The sequence below is a fragment of the Mesoplodon mirus genome, assembly GCF_964341445.2.
Source record: "Mesoplodon mirus genome assembly, contig: HAP1_SCAFFOLD_832, whole genome shotgun sequence".
In the NCBI taxonomy this organism is placed as follows: domain Eukaryota; kingdom Metazoa; phylum Chordata; class Mammalia; order Artiodactyla; family Ziphiidae; genus Mesoplodon; species Mesoplodon mirus.
The window spans coordinates 1-18217 of record NW_028295206.1 but is presented as its reverse complement, the minus strand read 5'-3'; the positions used below and the strand labels follow the sequence as shown (position 1 = coordinate 18217).

The following is an 18217-nucleotide window of genomic DNA, read 5'->3' as shown; positions in this document are numbered from 1 at the left end:
TTGGATTTTATTTTACTTTATTTTTTAAAGATTTTTTTGATGTGGACCATTCTTCAAGTCTTAATTGAATTTGATACAATACTGCTTCTGTTTTATGTTTTGGTTTTTTGGCCAGGAGGCATGTGGGATCTTAAATCCCTGACCAGGAATCAAACTTCCTGCATTGGAAGGCAAAGTCTTAACCACTGGACCTCCAGGGAAGTCCCCCTTTTTTCTTTAAAAAAAGAAAAGAGATGCCAGTGAAAAAGCAGAAATGGCTGCTCAATCAGGGCCTTACATAGTAACAGGTGCTCCTAGCATGGCAAGTTCAGGAACAATTTTTCTCCCAGACACTTGAGTTAATCAGCCTTTCAAAGGTGTAACAGCCAGTCTCAGAAAAGACTGATGTGTAATCCAGGATTCCAATTTATCAATGTATAGTGAAAGCTATGTAATTATTTACCAAGCAGAAAGGAATTCTCCTGCCATTTATACTCTCCTTTGTAGGGAAGCTACTTATGATTTAAAAATCAGAAGATTCTATTTTGAACCCTAAGTTGGAGGGATGAGGTAGATGCACCTATCAACTCGTTTCTTTCCATCACAATAGTTAGATTCATGTAGTGTCATTATACAGATATACCTGTCAGGGGGACTAGAACATTCTATTGACTGGCCCTTCTTGTGTTCAAAGAAACATTGAAAATTATTTTTTCTAGACTTGATATGCATTAGTCACATTGTATTAGCATACTTTTCATACGAGTGACAACACAATATGTTGACAAAGGGAGTCTCATGTGAATGAGAGTGCCAGATGTCCCCTTACATTGTCAAACACATCTATTCGAGTATCAGAAATTGAAAATTTTGTAAGGATACCCCACACTGATTAAGCATTTTAAAAAAAAATAATGAGGGATTTTCTGTAGATTCCTATAGAAATGAGTTAGGATTATGACATAGAATTATTGGCCACTTTAAGGTCTACACAAATCAAAAATTTAATGAGGAGCTTTTCACCAACTCAGTCAGTAGCCCTGGCTTCTCCTAAAGTTCTCATCTCAGGAATCCCCAGGCCAGAGCCAACCTGAGTTAAGATATATGGTCAACACAGTGTTGAGATGAAGAATCTGGGCTGGGAAGAAGAGAGAGCTCTAGCTGACTCAAGACTCCAAACAATATAGTTGAGTATTCACCTGAAAGGAGTGTCAGAAGACTTCCATAAGGTCAGGTCTCTATGGAGTAGGAAATCATTCAAAAGAAAACAAGGGCAGGGACTTCCCTGGTGCAGTGGTTAGGAATCCACCTGCCACTGCATTGGACATAGGTTTGATCCCTGGTCCGGGAAGATCCCACATGCCGGGGAGCCACTAAGCCCGTGCACCACAACTACTGAGCCTGCACTCTAGAGCCTGCGAGCCACAACTACTGAGCCCATGTGCTGCAACTACTACAGCCCACGTTCCTAGAGCCTGTGCTCTGCAACAAGAGAAGCCACTGCAGTGAGAAGCCCACGCACCACAGTGAAGAGAAACCCCCACTCACCTCAACTAGAAAAAGCCCACACGCAGCAACGCAGATCCAATGCAGCCAAAAAAAAAAAAAGAGAAGAAAACAAGGGCAAATAATTGATAATCTGATCCTTGTGAAAAACTTTCACATTGTAAAAGAAAATAAAGACAAAGTATGCTGGTCAACATCCTAAGGGTGAGGGTGCCCCCCAAGATTAGAAAATAACACTACACTCAAAGTAACACCAATAAGAATAAACGTAAAGTGTCCAAGAATAGCTCTGTACAAGGATAATCCTCACTGAGTAATGGCTCATGAGTGTGGCTGAGGATGTTGTCTATGAGGAGCAAGAAGGGGGAGAGAAAAGTACAGGTGATCTCAGCAAAGGGGTCAAGGCTGGAAAGGCAGGTTAGGGAATCTGGTACGAAGCCTTGAGATGTAAGGAGCCCTGAGAGAATTTAGAAAGAGGATTAGAAAGGGTCAAGGACTGAACATCAAGGGTTACTGTCATTCAGACTGAGGTGGGCTCAGAGGAGCAGAGGCAGAGTGTGGTCATGTTCGCGGTTGCTGCTGAGAAGTGAAGCAGGGTAAGGACTGAAGAAGAAACGGTTCTTGATGACCCTCAAAACTTTTAGTGGAGTTACAAGATTGAAAGTCAATTTAGTGTAAAAGAAGAGAATAAGTGATGAAAGATGAATTATGGATGAGACCATGCGTTAAAGAATGTAAGAGTCCCGGGCTTCCCTAGTAGCGCAGTGGTTAAGAATCCACCTGCCAATGCAGGGGACACGGGTTCGAGCCTTGGTCCGGGAAGATCCCACATGCCGCAGAGCAATTAAGCCTGTGCGCCACAACTACTGAGCCTGCGCTCTAGAGCCCGCAAGCCACAACTACTGAGCCCATGTACCTAGAGCTCATGCTCTGCAACAAGAGAAGTCACTGCAATGAGAAGCCCACGCACCACAACGAAGAGTAGCCCCTGCTCACCACAAGTAGAGAAAGCCCGCACGCAGCAACAAAGACCCAACACAGCCAAAAATAAATAAATAAATTTAATTAATTAATTTAAAAAAAGAATGTAAGAGTCCAGTAGCGGGAGTGAGGGAGAAAAAGGATGAGAGAAAAAGCTACAAGAATCAAGAAGAAGTTACATTTTTTTTTTATGTGGGACGCGGGCCTCTCACTGTTGCGGCCTCTCCCGTTGCGGAGCACAGGCTCCGGTCGCGCAGGCTCAGTGGCCATGGCTCCCGGGCCCGGCCACTCCAAGGCATGTGGGATCTTCCCGTACCGGGGCACGAACCCGTGTCCCTTGCATCAGCAGGCAGACTCTCAAACACTGCGCCACCAGAGAAGCCCGAAGTTACATTTTTATTTAGTGTACAGAGGACTTAAACTTTATTTAAAGAGAAGAATGGTTAATAGAAATGGAGAAATTGTAACCTATGGAAGAATGCTTACAGAGAATGCAAGGCTTTATCTTGTGTGGGAATTTTTCAAAGATTATATTAGTAAGATGTGATTTAACAAAACCTGGAATATCTTAAACCGTTGATGAAAATGTTTCTAGGGCATCTTTAGAAACTAAAACGTAAATATAACCAGTCTTTAAAAAAATTTCATTAACGTGTAAAAACCTCTGGGTTATTTATTTACTTATTTATTTATTATTATTATTATTATTTGGTTGCTCCAAGTCTTGGTTGCAGCAGGCGGGCTCCCCAGTTGCAGCAGGTGTGCTCCTTAGTTGTGGCATGCAAGCTCTTAGTTGCGGCCTGCATGTGGGATCTAGTTCTCTGACTAAGGATTGAACCCAGGCCCCCTGCATTGGGAGCATGGAGTCTTATCCACCATGCCACCAGGGAAGTCCCAAAACGTCTGTTTTTAACAAATAAATTTTGGCAGTTTAAATTCTAGAAAAATGATGAAATGATGAAAATGAAAAATCAATATAAGCTGTTTCAAGAAAAGTCATTATTTTTGAAATCTGTCCTTATTGGCATCAGGTTTATAAACTGTGTTTCACTATAAACATATATTACTCATGAATTCATGAGAAGTAATATTTTTAAGAAAGAAGAGTAAGTCTCTAGGTTTTAAAAAATAATGAATTTTTTTTGAGGATGAAAAGGAGAAATTCAAGAAATATATTGAGTTAAAACAGTCTCTGGAATATAGTTTGGATCGAGTAATGAAGAAAAATACTGAATTAGAAAAAGAGATTACTGGGTAAGATTTTAATATTTCTGATAATTTCAACAATTAATTGATTTAACTATAATTTTGTTTTATTAAAACCTTAGATACAAATTCATTTTATATGTGTATATTCATACTTAAACAAATCATCCATCCTATTTAAAAGTTTACTTTAGAAACTCACAGCACAATCTGAAACTGTTTTGAGTGCCCCAGTACTACAGTTCCTCTTTAATGATTTCTAAAACAATAACAATAGTGTGCCTTGCATATAGTAATGTCACTCTGCTCTTCATCATCTACCTTGAATTTTTATGTCTGCAAGATATCTTTGCTCCTTTTGGGTAATCCTGCCCTCTTTTAGTTGTGTTCTTCCCCTTCAGCGTTCAAGTATTTTAATATCTAAAAACCTATTTGTGTCACTGTTTAACAACATCAAAAACTATCTTGATCTTGCTTATGTTTTCTTTCTGCTCTAAAAGTTTAGTTCTAAAATATACATACAAAAACATATGTATGGCTTAAAGAATAATAAAATTAATGTTCATGTTTTGACCACTCAGATTATAAAAAAAAAAAATAGAGTGTTTCCCAATGTCTGTGATGCCTCCACATGGCTTCCTTTCTGGTTATTTGCTGAGCACAGTTTGCCCTCAGCATCCACAGATTCAACCAACCTCAGATTGAAGGTATTCAGGGGGAAAAAAATTCCAGAAAGTTCCCAAAAGCAAAACTTGGATTGGCCTCAGGTGGCAACTATTTCCATAGAATTTATTTACATTGTATTTATAACTATTTACATAGCACTTACCTTGTATTAGGTATTATAAGTGATCTAGAGATGATTTAAAGTATACAGGAGTATGTGCTTAGGAGGACTTGAGCATCTGTGGATTTTGGTATTGTACTTATGGTTCTTCCCTGATTCTCATAAGTATTTTTCTCTCATTTAATTTTCTCTACATTGCTTGGCATTTTGTTAACATTGTGCTGGGCAAGATTTCTAGATCTCTTAAAACAGCTTGAAGGGACTGGTACACATTCTCTCTCTGCTGATTTCCTTTTTTATGAAGCTCAGCCTGGTTTTCTTCTCCAGCAGCTCAGACGCCAAAGATTGTTCTTTCTTGTTTCTTTTTCTATTTTGAGTGAGTGAGTGTCGATGATTTTTTGTGTGTTATTTCTTTGCTTCTTGTAGAGGCTGTGGTCAGTAGGTACCAAAATGTCTTTTTGTGTCTTTTCAAAACATTCATATATGATATGCTCTTCTTCTTCAGCTTGGATACTGATGTCTGGTTTATAACTAGTATTTAATAATAAGTTAGTATTTCATATTAACATACTAAAAATGGATACTAATAACAGCTTCCTTATAAGAACCGTATAATATATGTATACACATACTATATTAACTCTTTACTTAGCATGTGTCGTAAAATTTTTCTTCATATTATTTACCTAAGATTATAAGTTAGTTATTATGCTTTCAACCCATATTAGATTAGAACAGATGAGAAAGGATTATAATTTATAGAGTTTATTTTATATGATAGAACATATATCTGTTTAAATAGTTATTAATTATCTACTCTTAAAGAACTTGACTTATTCATTCTATGCATTTCTACAGACTTAAGAAACTCTTAAAAATGCCAAGAAGGAAGTTAAATGAATATGAAAATGGAGAGCTTAGTTTCCATGGAGATTTAAAAACCAGTCAAAGTGAAATGGATATTCAGATTAATATGCTAAAACATAAGGTAATTTTTAATCAGTTTTGGGACCCAAAAGTCACTTAATTGGGGGAAATATAAATCACTCCATGCTTTGAGCAGTGAAACACAGATTTGTCTCTTAATTTTTTAGACTTGATACCAGTAAAAAAGACAGCTTTTTCCTATATAATTTTTCCATAAAAAGGGCACACTGTTGACTGTTTGTGTCTTGAACCATGGCTAGTGATCTGAAGCTGAGCAGCACACCATTACCCCAAAGCATCCATTATTTTTTGGTGACAGCTTTATTGAAATATAATGAACATACCATGCAGTCCACTCATTTAAACTGTACAATTCAGTGACTTTTAGTATATTCAAAGAGTTATACAGTTATCACCACAATCAATTTTAGACCATTTTCATCACCCTAAAAAGAAACCCTATACTTTTTAGCCATCACCCTGTGCCAGTTTTCCCTTCCTCATATTCCCAGCCCTAATACCACGACTGTACTCCCTGTTTCGATAGATTTGCCTATTTTGGATATTTCATGTCAGTGGAATCACAGAATATGGGGTCCTTTGTGACTGCCTTCTTTCATTCAGCATAATATTTTTAAGGTACATCTGTTTTGTAGCGTGGATCAATACTTTATTTCTTTTTATTGCTGAATAATATTCATTTGTATGGACATACCACATTTTATTTATCCATTCATCAGTTGATAGACCTTTGGGTGGTTTCCCCTTTTTTGGCTATTGTTAATAATGCTGCTATGAACATTCATGTCCAGGTTTCGGTGTGAACATATTTTTTTCATTTCTTTTTGGAATATACTTATGAATGGAATTGCTGTATCATATGGTAACTCTGTTTAAACTTTTGAGGAACTGCCGTACTGTTTTCCAGAGTGGCTGCACCATTTTACATTTTTATCCAAAGTGTGTAAGCATTCCAGTTTCTCTACATGCCCGCCAACACTTGTCATTACCCATCTTTCTGATTATAGCCATCCTAGTAGGTGTGAAGTGGCATCTCATTGTGGTTTTGATTAGCGTTTTGCTGTTGACTAATAAGGTTGAGGCACTTTTCATGTGCTTATTGTCTATCTGTGTATCTTCTTTGAAGAACTGTCTATTCAACTTTTTGCCCATTTTTAAGTTGGATTGTCTTTTTATTATTGAATTGTAAGAGTTCTTTTTGTATCCTAGATACAAGTCTTCGATCGGATATAGGATTTTCAAGTATTTTCTCTCACTCAGGAGCTTGCCCTTTCCCCTTCTTGATGGTGTCCTTCAAAACACGGAAGTCTTTAATATTGATGAAGTTCAGTTAGTCGATTTTTGTCTTTTGGTGTCATATCTAAGAATTGCCAAATCCAGTCATGAAGATAAACACCTGTGTTTTCTTCTAAGACTTTTGTAGTTTTAGCTCTTGCATATTGACTTAATTTCTACATATGGTATGAGGTAGAGGTCTAATTTTATCCTTTTGTATGTGGATATTCTGTTGTCCCAGTACCATTTGTTAAAAAGACTATTCTTGTCTCATTCAATTATTTGGCACTCTTACAATCAGTTGGCCGTAAATGTGGGGCTTTCCTTTTACATCCTCAATGGTAACGCATTGATCTATATGTCTGTCCTATGCCAGTATCAAGTCAGATTTTATGAGAATTCTTTCTTCGTCATCTTGCATCTTACCAGTTGTTTTATGTAATAATAAAAAGTCAGTGTAGTGGAATGTCTTTAACTCTACTTCCGTGGAGGTTTTTTGCCTCTTGAAGGAGCCTGTGGCCAGCTTATGCCTCACTGACCCCATGACACAATGGGAAGTAGGTTTACAAAGGTAAAGTCCATTCCTTTTTTTCTCCCTCCATTCAGACCTTTAGTCTCTCACCCAGTGCCTCCCACTTCACTCCAGTTTCCATCAAATCGTGGTCACGAGATCTGCTGACTTCATCTGCTCTCTGCTTCATTATGTTTAGCTCATTATAATTCATAGACTCATCCATAGGTTTCACCATCTAGGAGAAGATTAAGTCTGGGCTGTCAGCTTTCCTCATTGGAAGTCTCTCTAAGCCATCATGTTGCAATTCACAATTAAATCATCTTTTGATGTGGTTCTTGTGTATAACACTCGTGCTGATCTTATTCTTGACATAGATCCTGCATTCTCAGAAACCACAGTTCCCTGTATCTACCTTCTTTGATTGAAAAAGAAAGAGATGCATAGCTGTACTTTATAGCTTAACACATAATGAATAGAATAACTATTTCAACCCATCCAAAGAAAAATTTTTAAGAGTATAGCTGTTAAAAACCAGGTAGGGCTTCCCTGGTAGTGCAGTGGTTAAGAATCTGCCTGCCAATGCAGGGGACAATGGTTCGAGCCCAGGTCCGGGAAGATCCCACATGCCATGGAGCAACTAAGCCCATGCGCCACAACTACTGAGCCTGCACTCTAGAGCCCGCAAGCCACAGCTGTGGAACCTGTGTGCCACAACTACTGAAGCCCATGCACCTAGAACCCGTGTTCCACAACAAGAGAAGCCACCGTAATGAGAAGCCTGTGCACCTCAACAAAGAGTAGCCCCTGCTCGCCACAACTAGAGAAAGCCTGTGCACAGCAACGAAGACCCAACACAGCCAAAAATAAATAAAATAAATAAAATAAATTTTTTTAAAAAGGTAATAATTTATCTGGGACAAATAATAGATTAGTAATTTGAATTTCAAAATTTCAAAGCCAGTTTGTATGATATAGAGAAGCACTGTGGTACAATGTAAAAATGAGAAATCCTACCTTCCCTTACAAACAAGCTTTAAGTAAGGTAAAGGAAAAATTGTATTTAATTATATACTGCCAAAGGACACTCCATTTGTTTTACTACTGAGAAGATTAAAAATCCTTCCATGATGTTTTATTTCCTCTCTGAGGAAAGGACAATGAAGATTGAGTCCTAGATTAATAAATATTCAAAGTTGCCTATCCCTTAGAATTTCAGTTAATTGAGATGAGGTAAAGAAGTCTGATTTTGGTAATTAAACTGACGATTTCTAGTTGTTTTTCAACTATTATACTTCATATGTCTCCTTGCTTACCAATCTTGCTTATCTTCAAACTTGAGGGGAAATTCTGAAGAGGCATACCTGCCTATTTGTAAGAAATTGTAAGTGAAGGGAACCTGCCCAAAACTTCCTCCTGAATAGTTCTTAGGTCTTTCTTCTAGTTATCTGCTTCTTCTCATCAGCATTGTTTGTCATTTTAAATTAATCTCAACGTTTATTAGATTCCAGTTTATAGGAAACCAATTTCTACTGTGTCTAAGTTATGTTTCTTATTATCTCTTTTTTTTCATCCACTTTTCTATCTGTTTTTTCCTAAAAATCTCCTCAAAGTTTAGTAGCTGAAATAAGCAATGTTTATTTTGTTCACAATCTATACTTGGGAAAAGCATAGCCAGGACAGCTGGCCTCTCTTCCCCTCAGTTGGAACACCTACCCTGAACACCTAGGCTCTCTTTGTGGCCTGAGCTTCCTCACAACATGGGGCTGGGTTCCAAGGTTAAGAACCAGGCAGAAGCCGTGTTGCCTTGTCTAACCTCGCCTTGCAATTCACACAGCATCTCTTTCACCATATTCTGTTCATTAGGAATAAGTCACTTATGCCTGGCCCATAGTCTACCTTTTCTTATGGGATAATTTTTTTCAAAAACTTATGGATACATTTAAAAACCAGCATAATCTACCCACTGGCCACAATTTTTATATTCCTTCCACATGAAGAATACACTTATCCCTACTCAGTTCCCCCACAAGTCTCAATTGTTATGGTGTCAGGCTCAGGCTTGAGTCCAGGATCTTACCATCTTTCACCAGGTATGGATGGGGATGAGGCTCCTGGGTGTGGTTTCTAGAGTATAGCCCCTTGAGTACCAATCCTCTCAGTACTAAGACTTGAGAACTAAAGGGACAGATCTTCTGTCACCCACATAACCAACATTCTGTTAAACTGCTAAAGACTCTCCCCTTCAGAAATGGAAAGTGGAAGACATGCTGGTCCATAGCAGTTCTGAAATACAGCCTGATACCTGCTGCCAGCTCTGTGATTAGGACTTAGTCCCGACCATGGAAGTGATTCTCCTTTGCTGTACCCTCTGAGCTCTTTGTTCTGTCCTTTTCATAAGAAATGACCTGTGTTTGCAGCTGAGTAGTGTTTCTCAAGCCAGCAAGGGAAGAAAATGACACTGAAACCTGGAGGAAGGGGGACTTACAGAACTTCTAAGAAAATCCCAGAGGCCTCTTCTCATTTTGTACTGTCTTGGTCTCTGTTAATGCAAGCTAGCAAGCAGTGTTTTTGCTACCACAGTTCTCTTTAAAGCTTTGAATGTCCTGTGAATTTTATTGGGGTTCATGACATTGGAAAAGCTACCCTCCCAAATCTTTTTGAGATAAGCTCTTCCCCTTGGGCTTCTTGTGAAGCTGTTGTAGGACGGTAGGACGGGAAACTTTGTAGGATGATGCCTTTAAAATTCTTATGCTTTTTAAAGATCCTTAAAGGAATTTGAGACACCAACTTAAGTCTTTCCAGGGTGTTAATAAAGGGTTCTACAGTCTTGGCTTCATCTTTAGACCATGTTTTCCTGGCAGCACCCTAAATCTGATCTTAGCCCAGAAGCTATTTCTCTGTTTTAGCATTATTTGGGCATGTGGAGATGCTGTAAATGGGATACAGATATTTGAACCCAATGAGTCCTGGATCCTTTATATTCAATAGTCTTTTTTTTTTAGCTTATCCCTCTCATCAATTTTACTTTCAGCTGCTTTGTAGCTAGAATCCCCCTACCTCCAGGTTGCAGTGTCATTTTCTTCCCTTGCCTAGAAGCTGTCACCTTCAGCCTCTTCAAGGGCCGTCAGGCTTCCATTAACAGTCTTGCGAAGCCCTGAGAATTTCGTGAGATAAGTGTCCAAGAATTTGTAGACATGTTTTTTTTTTCCCCTTTTTTTGCGGTACGCAGGCCTCTCACTGTTGTGGCCTCTCCCGTTGTGGAGCACAGGCTCTGGACGTGCAGGCTCAGCAGCCATGGCTCACGGGCCCAGCCGCTCCGTGGCGGCATGTGGGATCTTCCCGGACCGGGGCACGAGCCCGTGTCCCCTGCATCGGCAGGCGGACTCTCAACCACTGAGCCACCAGTTTCAAAACATGTAGACATGTTTTTTAAACTACCACATCCACTTACCTTGTCTGACCAAATAATCATTCTGTCTAAAGGGAAGTAGTTCTTCCCAACTCAGTGTCCTTGAAATTCCAGCAAGTTTTTTGTTTGTTTTGTTTAGTATGTTCTCTTATTCTGTGGAAAGTAACAAAGCATTACAAGAATTAATGGCATTTTTTTGTTCAGAAAAATGTATGGATCATCTCGCTAAACTATGACACTGGGAGATGTGATTTCTCCTTAACCCTGCGAAGCATTTCTCCTTGGAATGCAATTCAAATTAGCATAAAATATTTGTAGTTCAGAAAAAAGGCTTATGGTATTAGAAGCCATATTTACAAGACTCATTAGAGTCTGATTTTCCGAGTCTTATTTTGGGAGGCATTTATTAATTCAGCCCCAAATAACTCAATATGATATCCCTAAAACTTTAAAAATCATGGTGGGTTAAGATGGGGGTGGGGAAGGAGTAAGAGGCTTTCTACTAAGAGGTGACTTATAGTCATTTTATGGAGGAAAGGCATGAAACAATAGAAGAATAAAAGTATAAAATCAAATGCAAATTTTGTGTAACAATGATGACAGTGAAGGATATATATTTGTGGCTCTTGGTGGTTTGAACTTTTTTCTTCATTTTCTTAGTAATTCAAGGTCCTACACGCTACAGTATAGACACCATTTTATTGTAACTGAATTTATTTTAAAAGTGGATACTGGTTTTGAGTTAGGCTATTCTCAGTCTATGTCCCTAATTACCAAGCGATTTTACTTTATTCATGAAGATTGATGACCTTACAGCAGAACTGGAAACTGCATCTTCAAAATGTCTACATCTGGGTGTAAAAAATCAAGTTCTTCAACAGGAGTTATTATCTATGAAAGTAATGCAAAAGAAATGTGAAAAACTAGAGAAGAATTAAAAGAAGTTGGAACAAGAAGTAGTGAACCTCAGAAGTCATATAGAAATGAATATGATAGAACACAGTCAAGTAGAGCAGTATAAATGGGAGGTTGAAGAAAGAGCAAGACAGGATATAATAGAAAAATTAAAAGAAGTCAACCTATTTTTACAGGTTAATTTTTTGATCTGTAATGTGCTTTAATTCACTTCACATTTATAAATTACATTTCAGATGTATACATTTTATATGTTTCTTCTACTTCCCTTATAGCAGTTTGTTTTGTAAATTACTGGAAGGAAGGTGGCATTTGTTTCTCCCTTTAAATATTTCAGTTTCCATCATTATTCTCACTAAATTGATCTTTCAGAACGATTCTCACTAGGGAATCATTTTATTTTGAAGACCAACTGGTATAAAACAAAACTATTAGGATGAAAAGAAAATATTATGATTTAGAAATTGTACTATACTCTTGGATTATTCTTAGCTGTATTGTTCAATTTAAAAATTTTTAAATTGATCCTATTATTCTTTGAATTATCAGATTACATGAGTACGAATATAAGAATGATCCAACTTTAATTTTGTAATTAAGATTTAATTCAGTTTACATTGATGATAATTTTTTTTTATAGTCGCAAACGGTTTTATTTCAGAAAGAAATTACACATTAAAAGGAGACATAGTTAAGAGCTTACATTCATGTATGGAAGTGAATCTAAGAAAGTCAACAGTTATTAATATACAACGCACAGGATTAAAAAAGACAGTAAGAGATAATGCCAGAGGGGCTTGCCTTAGATTCATCCATGAAATAATATCTTTTGTTTAAAAACAAAAAGATATTGGTCTTTAAGGTAGCTCTTTAGAAACAAGTTCGTAGTTCCAGAGGACTTTAAAAATCAAACCCATCACACCAGGCTCCATGTAGGCTGTATCGCACCCATACTCATCAGGCAGGATGGAAACCATTCATCAATTAAACCTTGCAGCTAGACAGGATGTCTTCCACTAATCTCTTGTAAACCCAGGCATCACCCTTAAGCCGCTGCCTCCTGATACCCACCACGTCGGGCTTTTGAAGCTGGCACACTTCTAGCTCAAACTGCATTGTCACTTTGCCAAAATCTGACTGTGTTTGACACTTCAGTGTATAGCCCTTTTGTACAAAGTCAACGTGCTTCTTTGGAAGAATAGACATTATTTCATTCAAGAGTTGATCTGGATTCACTAATCTGGTTGTAGTCATGTTATAGTGAGGCTTTAGTCTTCTTGGCCCATCTTTGGCCGAGCCCTTCCTTTTGCTCCTGGTAAGCACAGTGATAACCTTATCCAACCCCTTCTCAAGGCTCCCAAACACTTTGGTTCCTTCTCTTTTTGGAGTATCCTCTACATGTACTTGGTTAAGGTTGAGTTCCACTGAGTGACACCGCCTCTCAGGGCTAATGACACCTGTTATTAACTTCTCTGTTCCTGCTGAATTTACTGTCATTTTAACTGGGGTCTCTTTCAGGCACTGGTTTCTAGCTTTTGAGGGTGTACTGTAATGATTTGGTGTAGTGAGTATTTCTCTTTTATGCTGGTTCTTATTAACTGGAGTCTTTGGCTCAGGAAATGAAAAGCACTCGTCATTCTTCACAGCAGACTTAGGAGTATATACATTCTCTTTGTTCTTTAATTTATTGGCAGATGCTGTGCATAATACTGGAGTTAATGATTTAGATTCCAGACCATTTGACTCTATCCAATGCTTGGCAAACTGTGGTGTTTGTGGAGTAGCCACACCTGTTGATGAAATATCTTCACACCATTCATAGTCTATTAATCCAGCCACATAATTTTCATCACTGGTGATCACATCTTCTAGACTCAGATTCTTTGGCTTGATGTTTGTGACTGCAGTCGAGCTGGCTTGTCCACAGGACGAAAGAAGCCTTAAACGAACTGGTTTTCCCCGAGCCTTCTTGGCTAGGAGTAGAAGATAAGTAGCTGTGAGGTGATCATACTGCCACAGTGAAATTAAATCCTCCATTGTTTGTCTGTTGTTTCTGTGATATACAGAAAGTTCCGTTACACAATCTTCATCAAGGTGAAAAAGAGGAGTCTTGCCTTGCCACTCAACAGGACAGTTGTAATCTTGCATAAATATTTTTAAAGTTCAGCTTTTTTTTCACATTTAAAATTGCTCTCTGAATCATTGACACAAAACTAAAGGGAACAAATATACTATAATTATTCAGGTTATAATTATTTTAAACATGTATGTTTTTATTTGACTTTAGACACAAGCAGCATCTCAAGAAAACTTAGAGCAGTTAAGAGAGAATAATAATGCTTCAATAAGAAGTCCAATGGAACTGAGAATTAAAGATCTGGAATCTGAACTCTCCAAAATGAAAACTTTTCAAGAAGATTCTACTAAAGCAGAGTTGGAAAAATATAAGCAACTCTACCTCGAAGAACTAAAAGTTAGAAAGTCATTGGCAAATGAACTAAAGAAGTAAGTCAAAACGTAGAATCATAGAAAATAAATTTAAATTTAGCTCATTAATTTGCCTCTAAAGCATAATTTTTATTGAGCCAGGTTCATGAGATTAGTAGGAAGTGAAAGCTAACTAGATAGTATAACTTTGGAAAATGATGTTAGTAAGTGAAGTCACCTTTAAAATGTGAGTCCAGTTTGCATCTCCCCACCTTTTTGTTGGTTTTACATAACTTTATTTTTTATATTTTCATATATTGCGTTGGCCAAAAAGTTCATTTGTGTCTTCCCGTAAGATGTTACTGGAAAAACCCAAACGAACTTTTTGGCCAACCCAATAGTTAACCTGATTTAGTCTTTAAGCTAAGTGTTTTTGAAACTTTGTAACTGAGATAAAATTTCTTGTTGGAATTCCCGTAAATAGAAATATTAACGAGTTTAATTATTTTTTGGAAGATTACCGCTTAAACGCAAAGCGTCACATTTTAGCATTTGGTAAATTTACTTTCTTGATTATGATCTTTGGTATCATCGCTAGAGGGCGCCCTGAGACAAACTACTGTATTTGAAGTTTTTCTACTCTACATAAAGGCATGCTTGTGAAATAAGGGGAAAGTAACAGAGGGGCGAAGGGCCGTATAATTCACAAAGTGTCTAAAAATAACACGGTGGCCTGCGTGAGGGTGTGCGTGGAAGACCACAAGGGCAGATCCCACCCCCAGTACCTCAGTAACAGTGTTACCGGTACCTGTCCGCAGCCTGTTAGGAACCGGGCCGCACAGCAGGAGGTGAGCGGTGGACGAGCCAGCAAAGCTTCACCTGCCGCGCCCCCCCCATCGCCCCCCGTCGCTCGCATTACCGCCTGAACCATCCTGACAACCCCCATACACCCCCATCCATGGAAAAGTTGTCTTCCACGAAACTGGCCCCGGTGCCAGAAAGGTTGGGGACCGCTGCTCTAGATTATTCCTCAGTGCCGAATGCTTAATTCCTCTGAGGTAATGAGTGAAATGTGTATACAGGGGTGGTGAAAGCAAATGCTTGAAAATGTCTTTGAGGGATGGTTTGTTTTTTCATCCCTGAACTGGTTTACTAAAGGTGGGTGTCTAAGTGCAGCCATCGCAGAAGGCAGCAAGCGTCACCTGTTAAGCCGTCTCCATCGCTGATGCCATTTCTCTCTCCTGACTTTGACTGACTTGTTAGTTAAGGATCCCCCAGACACATATGTACTTCTTTAGAACAATTTTACACCTAGAATTGTTTATAATAGGTCTGCTCTGACCCATTTTCAGTGTTAAAACGTGGTTTAATGGTTCATTCCATTTACTATTATGGCAATTTAAGAAATGCAAATCATTTACAAATCATTTAGGGAAAATGCAATGAATGAAATTGGTGTTTTGCCATCTTCCCAGGACTAATAAGAAGCTGGCAAAGGTCAGTACCAAACTACTGGTGGAGAAACAGCAGAACAGATCTTTACTCAGCACTCTTACTACGAGGCCAGTCCTGAAGCCACCTTGTGTAGGAAATATTAATAATAGTTTAGTGCTCAATAGATATCTTACTCCAGGAGAAAACTTAGGGATTTCTACCTCAAGTTGGCGCCCTTCACATGAGAGCATGGAGATTTACTGGACCAAGGTTAGTTATATTACCCTTTTTTCCTTGGGTTTCAGATTTCTGATAATAATTCTTGTTTCTAATTTGGTGAAATTCTGAATTGTTTATTTGACTTACACACACGAAGTAAAAGCCATAATTGTGCTAATAAAGAGACAGAAATTTTATGATTTTTTAAAGTCCCTGGATTTCTCATTTTCAAGAGAGATTTATCATTAACTTTATTCAGTAAATGTAATTAAACTGACAAATTTTAAATTTCTAAAAACTGCAGTTAAATCCTATTTTAGAAATTAAATATTATTGCCTAATAACCAAAGATATACCTTCTAATTGATTTCAGTTTGGCAATGGTTCATAATCATTTTCAAGTTTTGCTGCACCCTAGTTTTTCTACCCCTAAGCATAAGTGAATGATTGGCATCCAAACACTTAACCATATATGGATTTTTTTTTATTTAAAGGAATCCTAGATAAATCCTTTTTGTGAATTAAATAGACTTGTAGCACTAAATAGGTTAATTTCTGTTTTTAAGTTAAATTTTTTTGTCATTTTCGTACATGAGAGTGCATCCTTAATTGCTATTTTACTTAGAGCATTTTTATTGAATTTTTATAAAATGTCTTGCTGAGCAATTGTAGAACATTTCTAAATACGTAAATAAAGCAAATATTTAAACTTTTAAAATGAAGTCCACTTATGTCTCTATCTTGCCATCACCTGGATGAATGATGACTATGATGGGGAGTCTTTAAATTGCAACTGGTTTTCATTGTGTATCATTGTTATTAAAATATGCATCTCACTCAGTGCACACGGGGTTATGGTTTTGATGGGGTTTTCATGACGTTCTTGATGCAGAGAAAAGTAGGCCTTGTTAAATGAAGTCTCAACCTGTTTTCTCATTTGGCTTCACGTCGTAAGAAATCATAGAAGAGCAAAGCTAAGGTTTCTTAGACAGTGCTGTGGCTAAATTGGGTCTAAGTGCTTCAGAGCCATGAAACTGGACTCCAGGGTCGAAAAGAAAATGCATGTCAAGCCCTCTGTCAGTTGCTAAGCATGATGTAAACTTAGAATGTTCTCATGAGTTGTCACCCAAAAAATCAAACAATGTATCATTTTACAAGATGAAGATGAAAGAGTGTGTGAATGCAAAAACAATGTGAGAGAAAATTTCTGCGGGAATTTTTTCCTTTAATTTTTTTCGAGGAAAGAGGCGTTTATTTTTTTAGTAATTCTAGATAAATCGAAAAATAGTTTATTTTAAACTCCATGTTGTAGTTACTAGGTATACATAGTTCCCTTGTGGGGTCTTTGCCAAATCGTGCTGGTTTTAATAAGAGAGATTGAAGAGCACTACTTAACTCTATCAAGATGCAAAGATGTCTCCATAATCACTACAGAATGCCGCGGAAGAGTTATTATACAGTTGTTGGTCACCTAATTCTTAGTAAGACTTACAGAAAGAAGGTGCCTTCTGGAATTGCTAGGAATATAATTATTTCTACTAGGAAAACGTAAAATAATACTATGAGAGGTGTTAACGTACTGTCTAAAATGATAGAAAGAGGTGGGTTTTTGGATGGGACATGATAAAACAATAGCCTTCTAAAGGTTTTAGCTATGATTCTACAAAGTAAAATGTTAAAAATGGCATTAAGATTGCATTTGTTTATCATTCTCCTTTATTGGCAATGTTTTAACATTTTGGACTATTCCTACTGTGAAGTTTTATCTTACTCAGCATTTTCCCCTAACTTTAAGGAAAATAATTATAGCAAAGTACCGCTCTAGGTGTGTGGTTTCAGTTGTGCTGGTTGTAGCAGCAAGCTTACTCCATGTACCTAACACAGATTTATTACCTCCCTCACCAGTACATGAAGTTCAGTCTTAGCAGTTGATACCATTGTGGGGGTAGGAGATTACTACGTATCTGTCTTGCTAATTTTACCCTCAGTTTTCACATTCTAGTTAATTCTGGGATGTTTGGTCCTATATATCAGAAGTAATTTTACAGTTTTTTTCAATTGTGTTATTTAATTATATTATTATAAAATACAAAAGGTTAACATTAGCCAAAATAGCTACATCACTGTTAGATTTTCTTGCACATAGAATTTTTTCAAGAACTGAAAACTTAAAAATCTATTCCAGACAACTTTATAACAGACACAATCTCACTGGTTTAAAGATTTTTTTATGTTCAAGAGTTTTCAGGTATTTGTGTGCCGAACACGATGCATGGCCACAGTACTTAATAAATGCCCTTTAAATCTGTCTTAAGTAGGAGGATTACATTTTACATTGACTGATTTTGGACTTTTGGTGCATTACTGACACTTTGAAAAATTTTCTAATGATTTATTTAAGTAATTTAAAAAATTGCTCAAATGTCCATTCAGTTTAGCAACTCTCTTTCTAAATGTGGTCATACAAATGCACTGAAGCTAAAACAATTAATATTCCTAAGACTTTGACTTTTTATATGACACAACATTTTGTGTCTCACCAGAATATTGAGTCACATTTCTTTTAAAAAAAATAGGCCTCGTGTTTACATCACCAAGGCAGTGCCTATCCACTCTT

General features: G+C 37.5%; 2 protein-coding genes across 4 annotated transcripts in view; one reads left to right on the top strand and one right to left on the bottom strand.

Moving 5' to 3' along the window:
- The window catches only part of LOC309797650 (ankyrin repeat domain-containing protein 26-like), a 58036-nt gene extending 41582 nt beyond the window's left edge, over window positions 1–16454 (top strand). Inside the window, exons 18-21 of one of the 3 annotated variants that reach the window (XR_014292762.1) lie at window positions 3614–3720; window positions 5318–5447; window positions 11406–11696; window positions 13808–13888. Coding sequence is in view for 2 of the 3 variants with exons in the window: in XM_082646108.1 (XP_082502234.1) it covers window positions 3614–3720; window positions 5318–5447; window positions 13808–14025; window positions 15423–15729 (762 nt within the window). In the remaining variant the exon portion in view is untranslated. Of the gene's footprint in view, window positions 1–3613; window positions 3721–5317; window positions 5448–11405; window positions 11697–13807; window positions 14026–15422 lie in introns of those variants that run through there. The other 2 variants (XM_082646108.1, XM_082646109.1) reach the window with 2 other exon arrangements.
- Window positions 12145–13668, bottom strand: LOC309797652 (maternal embryonic leucine zipper kinase-like; the record flags this gene model as incomplete). Its single annotated transcript, XM_082646113.1, has 1 exon — window positions 12145–13668. The coding sequence occupies one exon, from the start codon at window positions 13666–13668 to the stop codon at window positions 12505–12507; it is 1164 nt and encodes a 387-aa protein (XP_082502239.1). The 3' UTR covers window positions 12145–12504.
- Window positions 16455–18217: the final 1763 nt, after the last annotated feature.